General features: G+C 37.0%; 1 protein-coding gene across 6 annotated transcripts in view; it reads left to right on the forward strand.

Moving 5' to 3' along the window:
• The window catches only part of LOC111152888 (contactin associated protein like 4), a 240,396-nt gene that overhangs the window by 178,738 nt on the left and 41,722 nt on the right, over positions 1–19,936 (forward strand). For all 6 annotated transcript variants that reach the window (XM_022511606.1, XM_022511608.1, XM_022511611.1 and 3 more), the window contains 3 exons: positions 2,798–2,995; positions 7,088–7,244; positions 11,200–11,327. In XM_022511606.1, the coding sequence (XP_022367314.1) occupies positions 2,798–2,995; positions 7,088–7,244; positions 11,200–11,327 (483 nt within the window). The remainder of the gene's footprint in view (positions 1–2,797; positions 2,996–7,087; positions 7,245–11,199; positions 11,328–19,936) is intronic.

Below are 19,936 nucleotides of genomic sequence, written 5' to 3' on the forward strand. Positions count from 1 at the left end.
GACTTCAGCATGCCCAGGTGCATCTGGCACTCCTCTATTGGCCCCTGGGAAACTGGGCCATGGAGAACAGATGCTGCTAGCATTTTCTGTGAGCAGGTGGTCCCTGATCCAGGAACTCTTTGTGTCTGTTAGCGTAGCTCTCCAGCACCCGTCGACAGCTAGATCTGTCTGGATAGATATACATACATGGATATAATTCATATAGGAGGCAAGATAACTGGTTAACTTGCAAGTAGGATAACATCTCATACCCTTCATAGTTTCAGACTTATTAATATGCGGAACTATCCGTTTACAATTTACGAAGTTCTAAAAGAGCTAAAGGCACTGAAAGTCTCTAGTCTGGATGACACAGTGCGTTTACTCCTTTATTCCCACATTTCTTTAATGTCTTCTGCCTGTTGCGCCAAGCCCCTGTGCTGTGTGCTACAGATACTACTATGATAGCAAATCAGAAACTATCACTCTTCTCCTAGAGCCTACAGACAAGGGGAGAAGACCCAAAGAATAAATCACAAAATGTTGAATTACAAATTGTAGAAAGTCTGTGTCCTTTACAGTTAGAATTTCTGAATATCAGGTAATGCAGTCATGTCTGAAAATGCAGTAAAGAGGCCCCGGGGTAATAATTGTGAGAAATTCCCCTGTTAGCAAAGCATATGAGATTTGGAGCGTGGCTGCTGGGTGCTCATTCCCGGTGTTCCTAACCTATGGTGATGATTCTCTTGTCTCTGCTTTGCCCTGGAAAGCTAGAGATCTCATAAGTGCAGCATCTGTTTAACCTTCTGTTTTGTAGCACTTTTTATTAGAAAATGAAAATGCTTACAGAGACTACCATAATACTGAAATTTTAGGATGTCAAAAAAAGAAGTATTTCCACGTGCTGTCCTTTAAGGGTTGTGTGGTGCCTCAGCCTTGGGTTAAATTTACAGCACCTTAAAAGACCTTTGGAACCAAGTGTTAATTGTGACCCAGTGGACGCTGAATGCTAGGGAAGGCCCGCTCAGGGTAATGCAAAAGACAGAGACAAAGGCCTCAGGCAGGTGTGTTGTCCTGCTCCTTTGGCAGCGGTTCAGAGTCGAACTTCCTCATGCAGGCCACTGATTTACCACAAGGAAAGAAGAATGTTCGTTGAACAAAAAAAAACCAGAGTCCAGTGGAGGTTAGGCTAATAGATTTACCTGGTTAATAATCCTAAACCTCTAATAGCCAGGGTTGAGTTGGCTAAAATCAGAGAATTTCAGACCTACCCTTTGTCTCCTGTGTTCTAACACTTTATTTTCTAAAATTTGGAGACAGAGTCTCAGATTTTACCTGACTTTTTGTAAGCTCACATTCCACGCCGTATCTGCAACTCAAATATCCTGATGGTCTCGATACCATATCACTGTCTGGCCATCCATAACTGATGCCATTAGCTTATGTATCATGTCCTCTTGAAGGAAATTAATTTGCTGATAGAGCTCTAGGGTGAGCCGAAATGCAAGGCAGCAATAGAAGTAACAGCTATTGTTTCCAAGAAAAATAATGATGTGCACAGGGAAGGCAGTAAGGCTGTCAAAGTTGTCTCCTGTCTTATTTAGCAGACCTCTCTATTCAGAATTCTGGTGACCTGGAGAGGGCTAGGAGTGGAATTTCTTACCTTGTTCTGATTGCCGATCCGTGTGAATGTGTTCGCTAAAGAGAGGGGAGGAAATTCTCCCTCCTGTTTTCCTCCAATTTGGAATAGTCCTCTGCAATGCAGAAGAGTTATGTGACTTAACAGCTTATATATAGCAGGGTTTTGACAACTTCCAGTCTGTTTCTTACCTATTAAATCAGAGGCCTTTTGATTAATCTGTTCATGTGCCTGCATCTATCACAATAAATATAATGTGAAGTCAATTCCTAGAGAAGTTGAAGGCTAGATACAATATGCCTATCTTCTGCTACACACTCTGTAGGATTTTTATTTCATTTAGTAATTTTAGTAATCATTATGATGGTTGATGTTCAGGTGTCAATGGCGATTATGCTAGTAAGTACTCAGAGGTACTTTATTTTGTGAGTTAGTTGAGTTGCTGCTGCTGCATCAGATGGGTTCAGCCCAAGGGATAACTTCCTATGGGCCCGCATCATGGTGCACATCACACAAGACCAAAATGAATATTTAAAATTCAATTTAAAAAGGAATTGGCATGCACTCATACTTAAATGTTGTCTGAAGAGATACATATATATATATAGGCCATAAAAAGTGACCTTCCTTTTGCTGGTAACAGGAATGATTTTTAAGAGCAGAAAAGTCATTGCTTACATTATGTAGTTTAAAATATTTTAGAAATTCAAAGATACACTTTTTTTTTAAATTGTAACATCCCTGAATTTGGGGTGTGTCAGTAATCAACAATGCTTTAGAAATATGATAGGCAACTATTTTTTTCTAAAATAAAATAAAATAAAAACATATCTTTAAAAAGTAGAATATTAGATTCAATGAAATGAAATATCTTGCAAATTTTAATAATTCGTTTCCTTAATATTTTTCACCATAAACATTTTCTGGTTAAATTAGCAACAAAGAGTAAAATAAAATCACTGCAAATGCATGGCAATTGTATAAACTTGAGGGAAAAGAATCACTTCAGATAATTTAAAAATTTTAAGAATCCATTTGTGTTGATTCTACCTCTGAGAGAGGTTTGATGACTAGAAAAATCTGACTCAGATAAAAGGTGATTTTGATTTTCTTTATTTATTTTAACTTTTGCAGACTAGTGATGGTCTCCTCTCTTTCTTCCCCATTTCTGCATACAAGAAACTGCATGGACGGTCATACAGCACAATGGCTCTGACTTAACAAGAGTCAGAAACACTAACCCAGAGAACCCATACGCTGGGTTTTTCGAGTACGTGGCCAGCATGGAGCAGCTCCAGGCCACAATTAACCTTGCGGAGCACTGTGAACAGGAGCTTACCTACTACTGCAAGAAGTCACGACTTGTCAATAAACAAGGTAAGGAAACTGAGGCATCTGTCCTGCTGCGCGCATTGCACCGTGAACTTGACTTCAACAGCTCCTGTGGATTTTAATGATGCCAAGGTGGTGGCATTTGGCCACTGAGAGTGTCTGCCCCCTGTCCGCTTAGCAAACGCGTCACAGTCTGGAAGCCACAGCAATGCTTTGGCCTGAAGAAAAGAACAAGGTCAATTTACGCTGAGCTTTGTTCAAAGTCTTGATTGCCTTCGAAGTCTCTTCGTGGCCTTCATCACATAATGCTTCGTTCGGATGAATGAACAAAAAGGGCTTCATTCGGATCCTGGTTGGATGCTCGGTGTTCGTCCCTTATAAAGGGCAAGTGACATATATGGTTTGTTCTGTCATGCAAAAGAACTAATGAAAATATGACTTACTTTTCTGAAAGTGACTATTCTGTGGGACTCTTTTCCAGGGATTGTTGGCAGTTAGCCTCTGGGTAAAACTGTAAATTAGAATAGGCTGCTGGAAACAGTTTATTCAGCAATTTAAGTAGGAATTTGAAGACCTCTTTTTAACTCTTTCTTTTATTCTGCTTTTAGTAGCACCTAAATTCTGGTTTTGGTCTTGTTTCCGCTTTAGAACATCTCATCATGTGATAATATCTTGGTCCCCCGGTTCTGCCTTAGTGTGGGCCTTTCTGATGCTCTTGAATTACTGTAGGAGCTTTCCAGCTGTTCTCCTGTGGGCATCTATCTCTCCATACCTTCTCACCATCCAGCATGCACTCCAAAATATTCGTCTTTATGATGGGAATTAACCTCTAAGAAATACTGCTTCATCATGACACACTTTTCTACTTAGGAAGCCTGGTGCCTTCCTCTTTACTGTCTGTCCTTAAAACAGACTCTACTCTCTGGATATCACAAGTGCATATTCTGGACCCACATCCTGGTTATGTCAATTTCATGCCACTCCCCGACACACTGTTTTCTAGCAGCAATATTGAGGTATATTTTTCTTCAGAAATTAGAGAAGGTTCTAAGACATCAGCACAATAAAGCCACTTAGTGAATATTTACCCCATTTGTAATCTTAAGAGAGATCCATAGCATGACAAGAATTTTTAAAGACATGCATTTCTTATGTGACTGTCATATGTCGTGTGGGTCAAGCAAAAAAGATTTTGAACTCTTGGGACGGTATTTGAACCTGTTGTTTCTAGTTAAGCACCTCTTCTTACTTACTCTCCACCCACAGAGTACAACCAGATTATTCTCTCCATTTTGCCTTCCTTTACACCTCCTCCTCCTGCTTCTCCTCTTCCTCCTTCTATTTCAAAAGGTTCTCATTTGGACTTTCACCCCCACCAACCCTTCCCATCTTGCCAGTCTTCCCTCAAATCTTATCCCCCTGAAACCTCAATCCCATTTGTGAATGACCATCAGAGAGTTGTAGTGAGAAGAGCATAGGATTTAAAGCAGGAAGAGCTGTAAGTTCAAATTCCAGGGCTCTCATTGATTAAGTAGAGAGTTTGGATAGATTAGTCTTTATCAGCCTTTGCTTCCTCTTCTATGGCACAGGGCCAGTCATGGGGTGTGGCAGTGATTGGGTGGTACGACATGACACATACAAATTGCCTGAAGTGAGCTTCTCTCTTCCTGGCTCTCTGGGGCAGCATGGTTATAGTTAACATAACAGTTTTCGTATGCAACTGATGGTTCAGTTGTTCATTGTTGCTAAATATTGATCTTGGAATCTAAAACATAGATAAACAAATATGTAAGTGTATTCTAAGAGAATGAGAATCTTAATCATAGAAGGATAAATGAATGGGATGCAAAAAATGAACGGAATTGCTTAAGTAGAAAAGAAAGACCAAAGGGAAGACAAACATCAAAGTCACAAATGAACCAAACTCTGGAAGAACCAGGAAACAAAATCCCACAGGGTTAGTGAGCTAGCCCACACAAAGAGGACAATATAGAGCGTGAAGGAACGCCTACCTTCATGGCCGTTGGTGCCCATGTATCTTTTACTAAGACTCCCACATGTTTCAGCCAGGCTTGAGAGCCACTATTAAAGAAAAGAACTTCTAGAAAAGGCCATTGAACAAGGGATGATGGTAATTGTTAAATACACAGATTTTCTTCAAGTCCATCACCCTAGAATTCATGTAGAATGATCCTGAGTTGGAAAAGAGAAAACAATTTGGAATTTGAGTTCACAATGAAGAGTAGGAAGGAAGTGTCAGACAGGTTAAATTTACAGTTTCAGATCTTGAAGATACCAAAGTTTTAAGTAATAGTGGTGCCATTATTGTGAATGAATAAGGTGGGGTGTGTATGTAAATAGATTTTCAGCAGCCTGTGGAGCTGTGACTCAGCACATTGAAAAGATGGCCAATGTGGATACTCAAGTCCTTTGGGATTTTAACTACAGGAAGTGGAATGTCTGACCATGATCACCGATTGTTTATAATTTTAATTTTTTAAAAAGATTTCATTTATTTATTTGAGAGAGAGAGTATGTGTCCATAAGCAGGGGCAGCAGCAGGCTGAGGGAAAGGGAGAAGCAGGCTCCCCACTGAGCAGGAAGCCCTATTGAGTCTCTATCCCAGGACCCTGGGATCATGACCTGAACTGAAGGCAGTGGCTTAACTGACTGAGCCACCCAGGTGCCCCTTATACTTTTAATTTTTAACTTAAAAAATTTCTCATGATTTTCTTCATTCTTTCTTATACTTATTTAAATTGTTTAGGACGCTTCAAAAAAGTCTTAAAGGGAACCAGATGTACTTGGTAACTTTAAAACAGTCGGTGGTTTCTGTTTTATAGGGAAGATTGGAAATTTAGAGTGACAGTATTGTTCAATATTTAGGAATACTTTATTTTCTTTTTAATCTACGAACACGTAATGTTTTAACCAGTATATTGAAAAATTTATATTAAATGTTTCAAGATGGTTTTACCTTCTGTTGATGACTTAATCCTGCAATTAAAAAAAAGATGAATAATCTTGATTTTAATGTCTTTGTCCATACAAAAACTTCCAATTAACTTGAGTTTTTTGGCATGATATGTGCTGGTATGTATAGTAACACTGAGAGAAAGGTTGTTGGCATTAGTAGAGGTTCGATCTAATAGTAAGTTGTTATAAGCGTTGGCATTCTTAGGTAAGTCCCAGATTTTCAGTAGGGCTCATGGCAATAACTTAAGTTTTGAAAGTCAACAGAAAAATGATCTAACACCTTTGAGGAGCTGACTGATTTGATGTCACATTCTTCTCATGCTCTGATTCTCAAATGACTATGATTTTTCCTCTCTACCTATTGTTTTTTCCGAAGACAGATGCCCTGCATTCCTCACCTGAATGTTCTGTCTGTTCTTTGCTCTAGTTCTTTGGCATCGTGTTTAGTCGTAACTCTGAGAAGGAGCTGGAAGCTGAACATTCATCATAGAAAGAAATGCATTTGGCTAAGGGAAATTTTGTTTTTGAGTGTAGTGTTTGCTTCAGGCATAAAGATCTTTCAGTGTTATTTCTGTAGTCTCCAAATAAATAGCCAGGCCTTTAAATGGGAGGAAAAAAATACGTATTTCCAAATAGATCTTAAATCATAATAAGGTAGTGCCATATCATGCCTAATGTCTAATGAACAGCTAATATGTTTTTAGCCAATAAATATATTGAGATCAATCACTGACTTTCCGTAACATTCCATAATGTTTTAATGGGCATTTCATGATCTCAAGTTTGTTCCTGACATGTTAGTTACTGTGGTTTATATTTTGAGGTCTCCTTGTTTCAAAAATTATTTTTAAAGAAATTACGTATGTGAACTGCTCTCAAAACATTTTTGAGTACCATGCCTGAACTAAATGGGAACTGCTGGTTTCTTTCCTACTTAAGGAAAAATACATTGACCATTTAAGCTTAAATAATAAAATACTCTTTTAAAAGCTTTCTTAAGGCAATGCCATCAGTAGCCATGTTTGGAATATCACTGCATCAGATCAGTCTTTCTTTGCCTCCTCTTGCTCTTTTGAATGATTTGGGGAGGAACGGTATGGCCTGGGCTGGAAGGCTGTGGGGTATAGAGCAGATGTCACATTTCTCACATTTGTCTTTCAGATGGAAACCCTCTGAGTTGGTGGGTTGGAAGAACCAATGAAACACAAACGTACTGGGGAGGTTCTTTGCCTGATCCTCAGAAATGTACTTGTGGATTAGAAGGGAACTGCATTGATTCTCAGTATTACTGCAACTGTGATGCTGACCGGAATGAATGGTGATTTCCTTATGCAAAATATAGTTTATTTTTAAAAATAAAAATGGACTTGCTCAGTCCATTTAGTGTAGTGAGGCAGATACTGAACAAATGAGCACAGTGAAGAAATTAAATAAAGTGTATTTTGGTGAAATCTGTTACAATTAATCTAAATCCTAAATGTTAAGACCAATAGTTTTTTAATTTGAATTTTTTGTAATGGACCATACATCATTACATTTTATTTTTGTAATAGAATGAAAGGGAGACATCCTTTTTATATTTTTTCTTCATTGTAAGTCAATTATTTTCTTTAAAATTAAGTGTGATTGAGAATTCTGTTATTCTCAAAATATATTTACAGGCATTAATTATAAAAGCACATTTCTTCAGTAATCTGCCTATAAAACCTTTAAACAGGTAAACTTAGAATTTCTCACAGTTATTTGAACATGTAGCTCTTTAAATTTTTTAAGGATAATTTTTTAAGGATATTTATAAAAACATCTACTTGAAGAAAGTGGGGAATAACCAAATGTTGGGTGGCTGGACCCTAGAAAGAATAGAATCCAAGTGGATGAGATCGATGTTTACCTGCCTTTTCCCATGAGGGTGCTTGCCATGACGTGATTAGGACTCTAAGGGAATACTAGACCTTTTTGGCTTGAGGTATTCGAAGACAGAATATGGGGCTGCCAAAATGACTAAATATTGAGAAGGGAGTAGAAATCTCAGAAAGAAGAAAGCTACCTGGGGGGAATTCACTCTACCAACTCCACTCAGATCCCTGGCTGCCCTGTGCATGTGAAACACAAATGTACTGGTGAGGGTCTTTGCCTGATCCTCAGAAATGTACTTGTGGATTTGAAGGGAACTGCATTGATTCTCAGTATTACTGCAACTGTGATGCCGACCGGAATGAATGGTGATTTCCATATGATTTCCTTTGCACCTGCACAGGAAAGGTTTCTAGAAATCACGCAGACAGCTACAGCTGTCTTACTGTAGGCAATGCCATCAGTAGCCATTGTTTGGAATATCACTGCATCAGATCAGTCTTTCTTTGCCTCCTCTTGCTCTTTTGAATGATTTGGGGAGGAAGGGTATGGCCTAGGTTGGAATTAACTTGAGTTTTTTGGCATGATATGTGCTGGTATCTATAATAACACTGAGAGAAACAAGCTTTAGAGACATTTCCGTGAAAGCTTTAGAGACATTTCCGTGACTACTACCAGAAGAGAGACAAAATTTGGAGTTTAAGTCTCATTAATTGAGACAGGCTTGTAAACCACTTAGCTTTCCAGAGAAATGACAGAAGGTTTGTGTCTTCACAGCAAAGACTGTGTAACAAAACAGTATGACTGAACACTAAGAACACAACTGATGCTGGCCCACCTAAGATGGCATAAAACCAAACCTCCACAATTTATTGTGATAAGACTGTGCTTTACCTATCTGGGGCGGGGTGGGAGGAAGATTTAGAAAACAGTAACAGAATCCAAAATCTCTATAGTGTATCACCCGTAATATTCAGAATATTATAACAATTGTTACATATTCCAAAAAAGGGTAAATTTGATCCAAAGTCAAGAAAAATGATAGTAGTTATTAGAAATAGACCCTGGAACACTGATGTTTGATTAGCAGGCAAAAACATTAACGCAGCTATTATAAACATGCCTGAAGACTTAAAGGTAAAAATAACCACAACAAGTGAAGAGAGGGCATATCAAGCAGATAAATGAGAACTGTATTCAAGAAGCAAATAAATTTTGGAATAGGAAAGCACAACTTCTTGAAAAGAAAACTTCACTGGATGGACTTGAATATAAGATCTAGCAGAAGAAATCTTCAATGAACCTGAAGACAACTTAATTGAAATCATTTAATCTGAAGAACATGGCAGGTAGGGTGGGGGGAAATTTAGAAGAAAAACTAACAGAACCTCTGTGGATTTTGAGAAAATATCAGTGATTTAATGGGCAAGAAATCAGAGTCCCTGAAGGATAAGAAATAAAACGAGGCAAAAACTGTGCAGAAATGATGGCTGGAAATTTCTCAAATTTGTTTAATAAATGTCTGTGGTAGCAATTCTCTGAGATGGCCCTCCATGATCCACACGGGCTATCATTCACACCACTGTGTGATTTCCTCCCTGTGAGTGTCACCTGGACCTTGTAACTTGCTTCAAATAATTAAAATATGATAAAAGGGAAGAGAATCACTTCTGAGATGAGATTACAAAAGACTGTGACCTCTGATTTCCTTGCAACTCTTTCCCTGACTCTTGTTTTGATAAAGCAATCTGCCGTGTTGTGTCCTGGGGAGAGGCCAGGTGGCAAGGAATGGAGGGTGACCTTCAACCAATAGTCAGTGAAGAGCCAAGGCCCTCAGTCCATCCATTGGCAAGGAACAGATGACTGCCAACAACCAACCACTGGAGCGAGCTTGGAAGCAGATCCTTCCCCTGTCAAGATGATGGCAGTTGACGCCAACACTTTGGTTATAGCCTGGGAGGGGCTCTGAGCCAGAGTATCCTGTTAAGATATGCCCAGATTCTTGACACACAGAAACTGTATATCATAAATGTTGTTTTAAGTCACTAAGTTGTAGGATAATTTGTTATTCCATAGTGGATACATAATATAACATCAATGTATAGATTCCAGAAACTCAGAGAATCTGAAGCAGAATGAAAACAGAGAAAAGCACACCTTGGATTATTGTTTAGATTGCTAAAAAAAAAAAAAAGAAAAAAAAAAACACACACACAACAATGATCTAGATAAATATTTTGAAAGCAGCCAGGTTGAATAGATATAGTGGAATACATTCCATACAGGGGAACAAAGATACAAATGAAGGCTGACTTCTTAGCAAACGCACAGGTCAGAAGACAATGGGATGCTATCTGTAATGTGTTGAAAGAGAAAGCAGTGTCATCCTAGAATTCTATACAAAACAAATAGATATTTAAAAAATGAAAGTAAAATAAAGTCCTTTTCAGATTAAACAAATGCTGAATTTATTACCAGCAGAACTGCGTTGTGTGAAATACTAACAAAAATTCCATAGGCTAAAGAGAAATAATGTCAGATGAAAACTCAGATCTTTGGGAAGGAATGAAGAACACTGGAAATCATGACTGTGTCATTAAATAGAAAAGCCAGGCTTTAAATTATTTTTTGTAATTGAAAAATTAAAATTTACTGTCTAGCTGTATTATAACATCTATGACATCTAGATTTAAAATATATGACAGCAATAACACAAGGAACAGGTGTGTGCTGAAGGGAAATGGGTGGGGGGGGTATAAGGATATTATCCTGTAGTAAGCTTCTACCATTTTATATTGAGTAATATAACACAAAACCTAACTAAAGTGGATGATTTAAAGGTGCATTATGTAAGGATCCATAAAACAAACATTAAAACAACTATGAATAGACATATACCTAAAAGGTGAATAAAAAATAAAATTGAATACAAAGAAATATGGAGTAAACCAAAAGAAGTAGGAGAGAGGGAGCAGAAATGCAAGAAATACTATAGGAAAAAATAGAAATAAATACCAATTTGGTAGATCTAAAAACACAGTATCAGTCATTACACTAAATGTAATTAATCATGTATGTATATTGAATTATAATTGACATACAGTACTGTATTGCCTTCAGGCGTACAACATAATGATTCAGTATTTTCATACATTACGAAATGATCACCTTGCTATAACCATTCCACTTAAAACATAGAAAATGGTCAACTGAATTTCAAAATCAGCAACTATAATCAGTCTGCAGGAGACACTAAAATGTGGCCACATTTTCACTCAAGTGAGCAATCTGATCCTTGCTCTTTGGCATGTGCAGACTTACCTCAGAATATCTTGGCTTTGAAATGCAATAAGGACTATTGCTTCCCTTATATTAATCAGAATAATTTTAAGAATCTTGTTGTCGTTACTCTTTTTTAGGACCAATGACACTGGATTCCTTTCTTACAAAGAGCATCTGCCAGTGAGGAAGATAGTGGTTACAGACACGGGCCGACCGCACTCAGAAGCAGCTTATAAACTGGGACCTCTCCTCTGCCGGGGAGACAGTAAGTGGTGGCAGTGGGTTGTCAACATGGCTGAGCAAGAATCATGTTTCTGTCATATAATAATGAATCACACTTCTGTTGTGAAATGCATGAGCAGTGCCTGAAGTAATTCTTCCAGTCAGTCAACAAATAATGTACCCTTATAAAGTGTAAATCCCTGTAATAAATGCTTGGTGGCAAGCTTTGTTCAGATTCTAAGAGAACGAAACCACTAAGCATCTCAATTTGATTGGCTAATAAACCTATCCCAGCATTCCTAAACTTCGCATGCCGTGATCCATCTCAGGAAAGCCTCAGTACTGCGTAAAATCGTGAGGAATATGAGTTTTCTACTGTTGGGCCTGTGGTGAAATGAGAGCATCAGTAGAATCAAATGCCAGTTTTATCAAACACGTTTCAATTTTTAATCTCATCTTTTTCCCAGTCTGTGTGTCTGTGTATTTACACTAAATCAGTGGGACATACTGTTTTGTATATTCAGTGTATTAACACTCTAAACCAGAATTCTGGTTTCAGAGAAAATATTTATTTTCTGCAGGGAATGAAATGAGCATACGTACCCATACATATGGAGACTGATGCATTAATTCTTTATGCTTTTAGCTATTTCCAGGACTTAAAATGGAAATGGGAGAAACATTTATTTATGTTAAAAGTATACCCTACGATAAAATTTTATTTTAGGGGCTCAAACTAGGAGATGATCTAACAATGCTGTGGGTTTATGGAGATACATAGCAGAAGTTGCTTAGTTAAAAAGCAAAGATGATAGTGGCCTATAAAAATTTATATGTACTTGTAAAAAACTGTCTTCCATTATACCTACCATCCCTGATCTTCAGCATCTCTACTTCCTGTTCTGCCAGTAGGCCTCACACAATCACACAAAGATGACATGGGTATTGCATGGAGAGAAAAATTATGTGCAAAGAGATGAGGTTGTAAACTCAGGATGCATCTAGGGGAGTACAAGGATTTTGTGACTATAGAAAATTGTCCTATACGTCACACGCAGTTTTCACTGCTAGCTCTGATCTTAACCCTTCAGGGGCCCAGGCTGGCTTCCGCCCTCCCCCTTATTCCATTTGCCACCGTCCTGGGCAAGTGTATGCTTTGACTGAGGTCACTACCACTAGTCCTTAGGTCTTCTTTCTCACAAACTTCCTGCCATGAACACACAGAACCTTTTCACTTAACACAGTGATTCTCTATGCAAGGCAGTTTTCCCCCTCCATGGACATTTGGCAATATCTGGAGACATTTTTGGCCATCACAATTGTTGGGGGATTGAGTGCTACCGGCATCTAGAAGGAGAGGTGAGGAATGCTGCTGACTGTGCTACGATGCACAAGACAGCTCCCCTCAACAAAGAGTGATCTGGTCCAAAATGTCCATAGTGCTGAGGTTGAGAAACCAGAATGTTAAACTTTTGTGACCATGGGGATGCAGAGATATATGGTTTTACAAGTAGTCTAAGTATTTAGAGACCAGCTAAATAATTTCTGAGTTATTAATGAAACAGTAATTGAGAGTTTCCTTGGCCTGGTCTTGTACATCTATTTTAGGCTCAAGGCTCATCCTCACATGACATTATAGGACTGTTCTCAGCATGGAGAGCTCTTTCTTATTTTCTGAGTCAGAAGAGCAGTATGGGAAATCTGTACTCCTGAAGGTGTCATGCGCTAGAGACACTGTTTTTTCTTTCCAACTGAGATAGATTGGATTACCATGGGGCTTCTAGATATGGAATCATGCACAGTGGGCCTTATAAGCAGAAGAAAGATATGTGGACAACATCTTAAGGGCACTAGGACCTGAACATTGAATAATTTAAGGCCAAGATAATAGCTTAATCTTCATGATCCAACTGAAAGCGTGGAGACCAGTTATAAATCTAAAGACCACTAAAGTGACCTTTGATGTAAGACAAGGAAAAATGATAAAGTCTTGAACAACACAGTGGCATGGGACTTAAGGAAGGGACTCACATAGAGAAATTCAGTATGATCTAGAGGGGAGTTGAGGTTGAAAGGGTGGGAGGATGGTCTCTGGCTTTCTGATCTAAATAAAGTCGCTTAGGAGCATTCATTGAAACAGTCAGGATGCTAGTACCCTTCACTGAGACAAAGGAACTCTTAGATGTTCTTTGACAGAAAAATGGAAAAATGAGATTTAAAAAAATGACATTTAGGTTTTCTCACACAAACCAGAGATGCTGAAAATCTTATATCTAGCTAAGTTTTTGTAGGAAAGAAGCCTTGAGAAAACAGGACAAATAAAACAAAAATGAGTATGAATCCTTAGTGGTCCCGAATATGAGCCAACCCCTAATTAATTGGTATCATCTTTTTCCAAGTCCTTCTTTCATCCTTTTTTTTTTTTTTTATGCATGTTGTTCTGAAGTCCCATGGGCCTGCTGCTATTACTGTATGATGTCAGAAGTCATAGATAACACTGTTAAGTGTTCGACCTAAAGCACAACATGAATGATAAACCCACTTTTACAGTTGTGCTGCAGACACAAAACTTAGTAAATATATCGTTCATCCTTAAGGAGTTTATTTATGAACATAGAAATAAATTTCTTGAAAATAGATATGAAAAGTAAATGGCAGAATTCAACATCCTATTTATGAAAAAAGCCAAAGTAGGAATTGAAGAGAACATCCTCAGTGTTTTAAAAGGCATCCATGAAAATCTGATCGCTAATATCATACTGAGTAGTCAAAGACTTGAAACGCTTTACCTCTCAGATGAGGATCAAGGCAAAGATGTCTGCTCTCACGCTTCCTATTCAACATCATACTGCTCGTCCTAGCACATGCGATAAGAAAAGGAATTCAAGGGATGTAGATCAGAAAGGAAGATATAAAATGTTCCATTTATAAATGATATGGATTTGTAGGTAATATCTGTAAGAATTTCTTTTTTTTAAGTGAGTTTAGCAAGGTCACGGGATACTTAGCTGTCTCTAAAATAAGTAAATTTTAAAAATATATATACATATATATGAGTATACATATATATGAAATCTTTAAAATATATATGTATATCTGATAAAGGCTACTGTCCAGGATATAGAAAGAACTCTCTCACAGGTCAATAATAAAAAAAATTCAAATTAAGAAATGGGCAAAACATTTGCACATACAATTCATCAGAGAAAATAACAGATTTCAAAAAGCACATAAAAAGATTCTTAATATTCTTAGTCATTAGAAAAGTGTAAAATAATACCACAATGAGATATCAATATATAACCATTAAAATATCTAAAATTAAAAAACAAAAAACCTGATAATACCAAATGCTGGTGAAGATGCAGAGTAACTGGAAATCCTCATTGCTGGAGCAAATGCAAAATGTTATAGCTACTTCAAAAAATAGTTTGGCAGATTTTTTTTATAGATTTAACACATATTTACTGTATGATCCAGCAATCCCGTGCCTAGGTACACAAGAGAAATGAAAACCTGTATGTAAAGTTTTATATTGGCTCCATTCATAGTCTGCTAAAACTGGATACCACCCAAATGTCCATTAACTAGTGAATGAATGAATTTTCCCATTTTACTCTGGTGTATCCATACAATATGGTAGAATATTACTGAACAATAAGAAGAAATAGAATATTGATACATGCAACAACATGAATGAATCTCAAGTGCTTTATGCTAAGTGAAGGAAGTCTTACTTAAAATGCAATGTGCTGGACTGTTATTCAGTGTCTAAGATATTCTGGAAAGGGCAAACAATGGGAGCAGAAAAAGGATCTCTGTAACAGCTTCAAGGTGAGAGAAATTTTGCAAAGGAGAACAGGTGAAGGATGTGTTCTATATCTTGAGGGTGGTGATGGTTTTATGGCTTTATGCATTTGTCAAAATTGCTATACCAAAGAGAGGGCCATTTTTACTACATGTAAATTTTCCTTCAAAACTTGTGATCCCAAGGAAACAAAACAACTAACTGCTATTATGAATAGTTACGGTTGTTTAATTTTTTTTTTACTTTTTTTAAGAGCAGTTATAGGTTTATAACAAAATTAAAACAAAAGTACAGAGGTTGCTCATATATCCCCTTCCCACACACGGATAACCTCTATTATTATCAACATCACTCACCAGAACTGTACATTTTTTTTTTTTACCAGGGATGGTAATTACTTAATTGAAAAATTGGTTCACTTAAAAAATACCATAAAACTAGGAGACACTGGTGAAAAAAAATGACAATACAAACAAACGAAAAGATTATGCCATGCTCATGGGTTAGAAGAATTCACATTGTGAAAATGTCCATATACAAAAGCAATCTACGGATTCATTGGAATCCCTATGATAATATCAATTGTATTTTTCATAGAACTAGGACTAATAATCTTAAAATTTGTATGAAACCACAAAAGATCCCAAATAGACAAACCAGTCTTGAAAATGAAGAACAAAGTGGAGGGTATCACAATCCCAGATTTCAAGTATACCACAAAGGCATAGTAATCAAAACTGTATTGTACTGGCACAGAAGTAGACACATAGATCGATGGAACAGCATAGAGAGCCCAGAAATGAACCCATACTTGTATAGTCAAATAATCTACAAGAAAAGAGACAAGAATATACAAGGGGGAGAAGACAACCTCTTCAGCAATTGGTGTTGGGAAAACTGGACAGCCATATGCAAAAGAGTGAAATTGGACCACTTTCTTACACCATACATAAAAATAAACTCAAAGTGGATTAAAGACCTGAATGGGAGACCTGAAACCATAAAACTCCTTAAAATACAGGCAGTAATCTCTTATATATCAGCTTTAGCAGCATTTTCCTAGATATGTCTTCCCAGGCAAGGGAAACAAAAGCAAAAATAAACTTTTGGGACTATGCCAAAATAAAAAGCTTTTGTCCAGCAAGAAAACCATTAACAAAACAAAAGACAACAGATTGAGAGGGAGAAGATATTTGCAAATGATATATCCAGTAAGAGGTAATACCCAAAATATATGCAGTATGGAGAGATGCAGTATGGATTATATATGCAGTATGGATATATATGCAGCATATACACACATACATACATACAAACAAACAAACATGTATAGCCATTTGTGACAACATGGTTGGACCTAAAGTGTATTATGCTAAGTGAAATAAATCAGACTGAGATAGACAAATACCATATGATTTCACTTACATGTGGAATCTAAAAAACAAAACAACAGAAACAGACCCATAAATACAGAGAACAAAACGGTTGTTGCCAGAGGGGAGGGCGGCGGGGGGACGGGTGAAATGGATAAAGGAGATTGGGAGGAGCAGACTTCTAATTATGGAATGAATAAACCTTGGGAACAAAAGAGAAAGAACAGGGAATAGAGTCCATGGCATTGTAATAGTGTTGCATGATGACAGATGGTAGCTACACTGTGGTGAACACAGCATAGTATAGAGTTGTTAAGTGTCTGTGTTGTACACCTGAAACTAATGTAACATTGTCCAACATTGTCAACTGTCCTTCAGTTAAAAAAAAAAAATAGCAGAAGTAAATTCATAAAACAGGAAAGGTTTTAGTAATATGGTTATTCTTCAAGATGCTTGTAGAATCCTGCTGAATATGTTTCTGACTTATATTAACTGTAGAAGCAAAAGAGTCAAAAGAAAAAATCACAGGAAAACATCTGGGTTTACTGGTTAACAGAGAGACTGTAACTAATGAGAGGGCTTACCCATGTACTTTCCTTTCCCCTAGAAGCAGTAGGAACATCCTCATTTTGAGGTACCATCCCAAGTCTTCTTGACTGCTAATTCCTCAACTTCAGCATGCATAAAAATTAGCTGGAGAGCATGCCAGCTAGTGCTTACACTGGTTAAATGCTTTCTTGACATTCATCATGAGGACATCTATAGAGTCCTCTCCCTACCTCTGCACGTCGCGCAGCAGGAAGAAACCTCATGGACCCCTGATGACCACTGCCCTTTCCTTTGCTTTCCTCCATCCACAAAATGTCCCCAAGCCATGTACTGAAACCTGTCACACTCAAGTTCAAACCCTTCTGCCATGAAGCCTCCCAAAGGTCTCTAGAGAGCCTCGTCTTACACTTTCAAATAATATTGAACAAATTACAAAGATATATTTTTCATACTGGCTTTTAATTATTTTTGAGCCTCTCAAGAGCAGATCCATTGCTCATTTATTATTGTGTTCATGGCACCTAGTACATTACCTGTTATGTGAAAGATAATCGATAAATAGCAGTTTATGGAAGAATGAGAATGATCCATCATACACAGCTCAAGAAACCTGTAGCTTTGAATTATTCGTAAGAGGAACAAAGTTTTGATTATATAAGCAATTAAATGATGTGCAAACATATACTTTTAATGAAAAGAGTTTAGATTATATTGAAAGACTTACTCCACTTGAAAAATCGTATAGTACATAGAGAATCTAGTTCCATCTGAATCATTTTTCATCAATACGCTTGGACTTGTAGCAGTGAAGTGTTTTCAAATGAGTACATGATTTCACTTAATACTAATTATTTTTGATTTTCACTCTTCTAATAATACAGTGTCTTTATAAAACTGAAATACTTTCTACTTCTTGGAGGAAAAAATATTTTGTGGTCTCTTATTTTGTGTTCTGTTCTGACTTACATTACTAGCTAGTAATTGATATTCAAGCACAAATGTGAGCGAACATTCTCTCTAATGCTTTCAGAAAATTTCCACTTTTCTGACACCGGTAATCCTGGTAATTCTCAAGTCTATAATAATATGCTCTTGTGATAATTTTATACACATGCATACCTTTATTTATTTTAAATATTAAATATTAATGACTTAACTGATACAGTTATTATAAAATTTTAAGATATTCAGAAATGCCAAAAAAAAGAGTGTAATAATTACCAAGAGTCATGCAGCTCGCAAATAATGATGACTACCAGTGAATATTATTCCAGGAATTGCTAAATATTTCTGGAGCAGGGTTTCCCAATTTTGGCACTCCTGCCATTTGACCTGTTATGGTTGGGGGCTGTTCCATGCATTGATGGACACTTAGTGGTATCCCTCTTCCCAACTAGTAGTACCTTTCCCCTAGTTGCGACAACAAAATATGTCTCCAGAAATTGCCAAATGTCCCCTGGGGCGACATTGCCTCAGGTTGAGAAGCACTATCCTGGACAAAAAAAAAAAAAAAAGGAATTGAGAAATAAGTTTCCAAAGCTTTATTAATGGAAATTGACAGAGAAAGGAGAAACCAAATTGAAGCCAAGGGAATTGCTTTACATTATTTATATATCTCATAAATATATGTTCAACTTGAATGATCCCACTAAAGTTTAAGAAAAGATTATGAAAATTTAAAAGGTTATGGAGTCACTAGGTTTCATATTAAATTCATTTTTAAATGGCAGTATTGATCTATTGTAAAAAATGGGAAAAGTAGCACTCATTTTCCCTCTCCTCTCCTTTTTCTCCCCCACCTGTCCTTTTTGCTAATTTTGCTGTTATTTCTGTCGTTGTTTATTCTTAATGCTAGCCACTAGTCTATCATCATAGCCTCTGTATTCTTTTTTTTTTTTTTTTTAGCCTCTGTATTCTTGAATGATTTTTTATTTTGATTTATTTCTTCTTGGATTGCCTTGTCAGGTAGCTGATGTTTTCTGTTTCCTCTCCAGAAGACCCATGAGTGTTGCACTTGAGTTTGCATGTGCTTGGAAATATTTGTTGCCTCAGAACTCTAAAACAAACTTTGTGGGTTTAACTTTATATTGGTTTTTTTTTTTGGTTACAGCTTTAGTAAGAAATAATTCACACGCCTTACAATTCACCCATTTAAAGTATACAATCTAATCGTATCTTAGTATATTTAATCATTGTGGTAGATTACAGAGCTGTGCAGCAATCACCACAACCAATTTTGGAACATTTTCATCACCCCAAAAAGAAACCTAGTCCCACTGGACAAACATTCCCTGTTTCCCTCCCACTTCAATTCCAACCCCAGTCAACAACATTTAGATGAAAACATGGAATATGTGGTTTTTATGACTGACTTCTTTCACGTAGCATGGTGTTGCCAAGATTTATCCATGTTGTACCATGTATCAACACTTCATTTTTTTTATCACCAGATAATATTCCATTGTATGGATAGACTACATTTTGGTTACCCATTAATCAGTTGGTGGACGTTTGGGTTGGTTCCATTTTTTGGCTCTTAGAAATAATGCTGCTGTGGACATTTGGTATGAGGTTTTTGTGAACATATGTTTTCATTTATCTTCTTTTCTTATATAACTCAGTTACCTTGAGTATATTTCTAGGAACTTCTGAGTGATAATGTAACCTTACATTTGGACTTTTTAGAAACTGGGGTGACGTTTGGGGGGGGGTCACACTTTGTGACTTTCACCATTTGTACATATTATTGTACTTTTGTTTGCACTGAGAGATGCAGTCATCTTGTCTTCTACAGCTTTTATAGATAGCTTTTGGCTGATATTTCATTACAAAGTAGGTTTTATTTTTATTTTTCCTCAAAAAAAAGTTTATGTGTGCTTTATTCTCAGATTTCTTTCAAATTTGAGGATATCTGCTTATTGC

The sequence above is a fragment of the Enhydra lutris genome, unplaced genomic scaffold, assembly GCF_002288905.1.
Source record: "Enhydra lutris kenyoni isolate GAN:26980312 unplaced genomic scaffold, ASM228890v2 scaffoldscaffold30, whole genome shotgun sequence".
NCBI classification, from domain to species: Eukaryota; Metazoa; Chordata; class Mammalia; order Carnivora; family Mustelidae; genus Enhydra; species Enhydra lutris.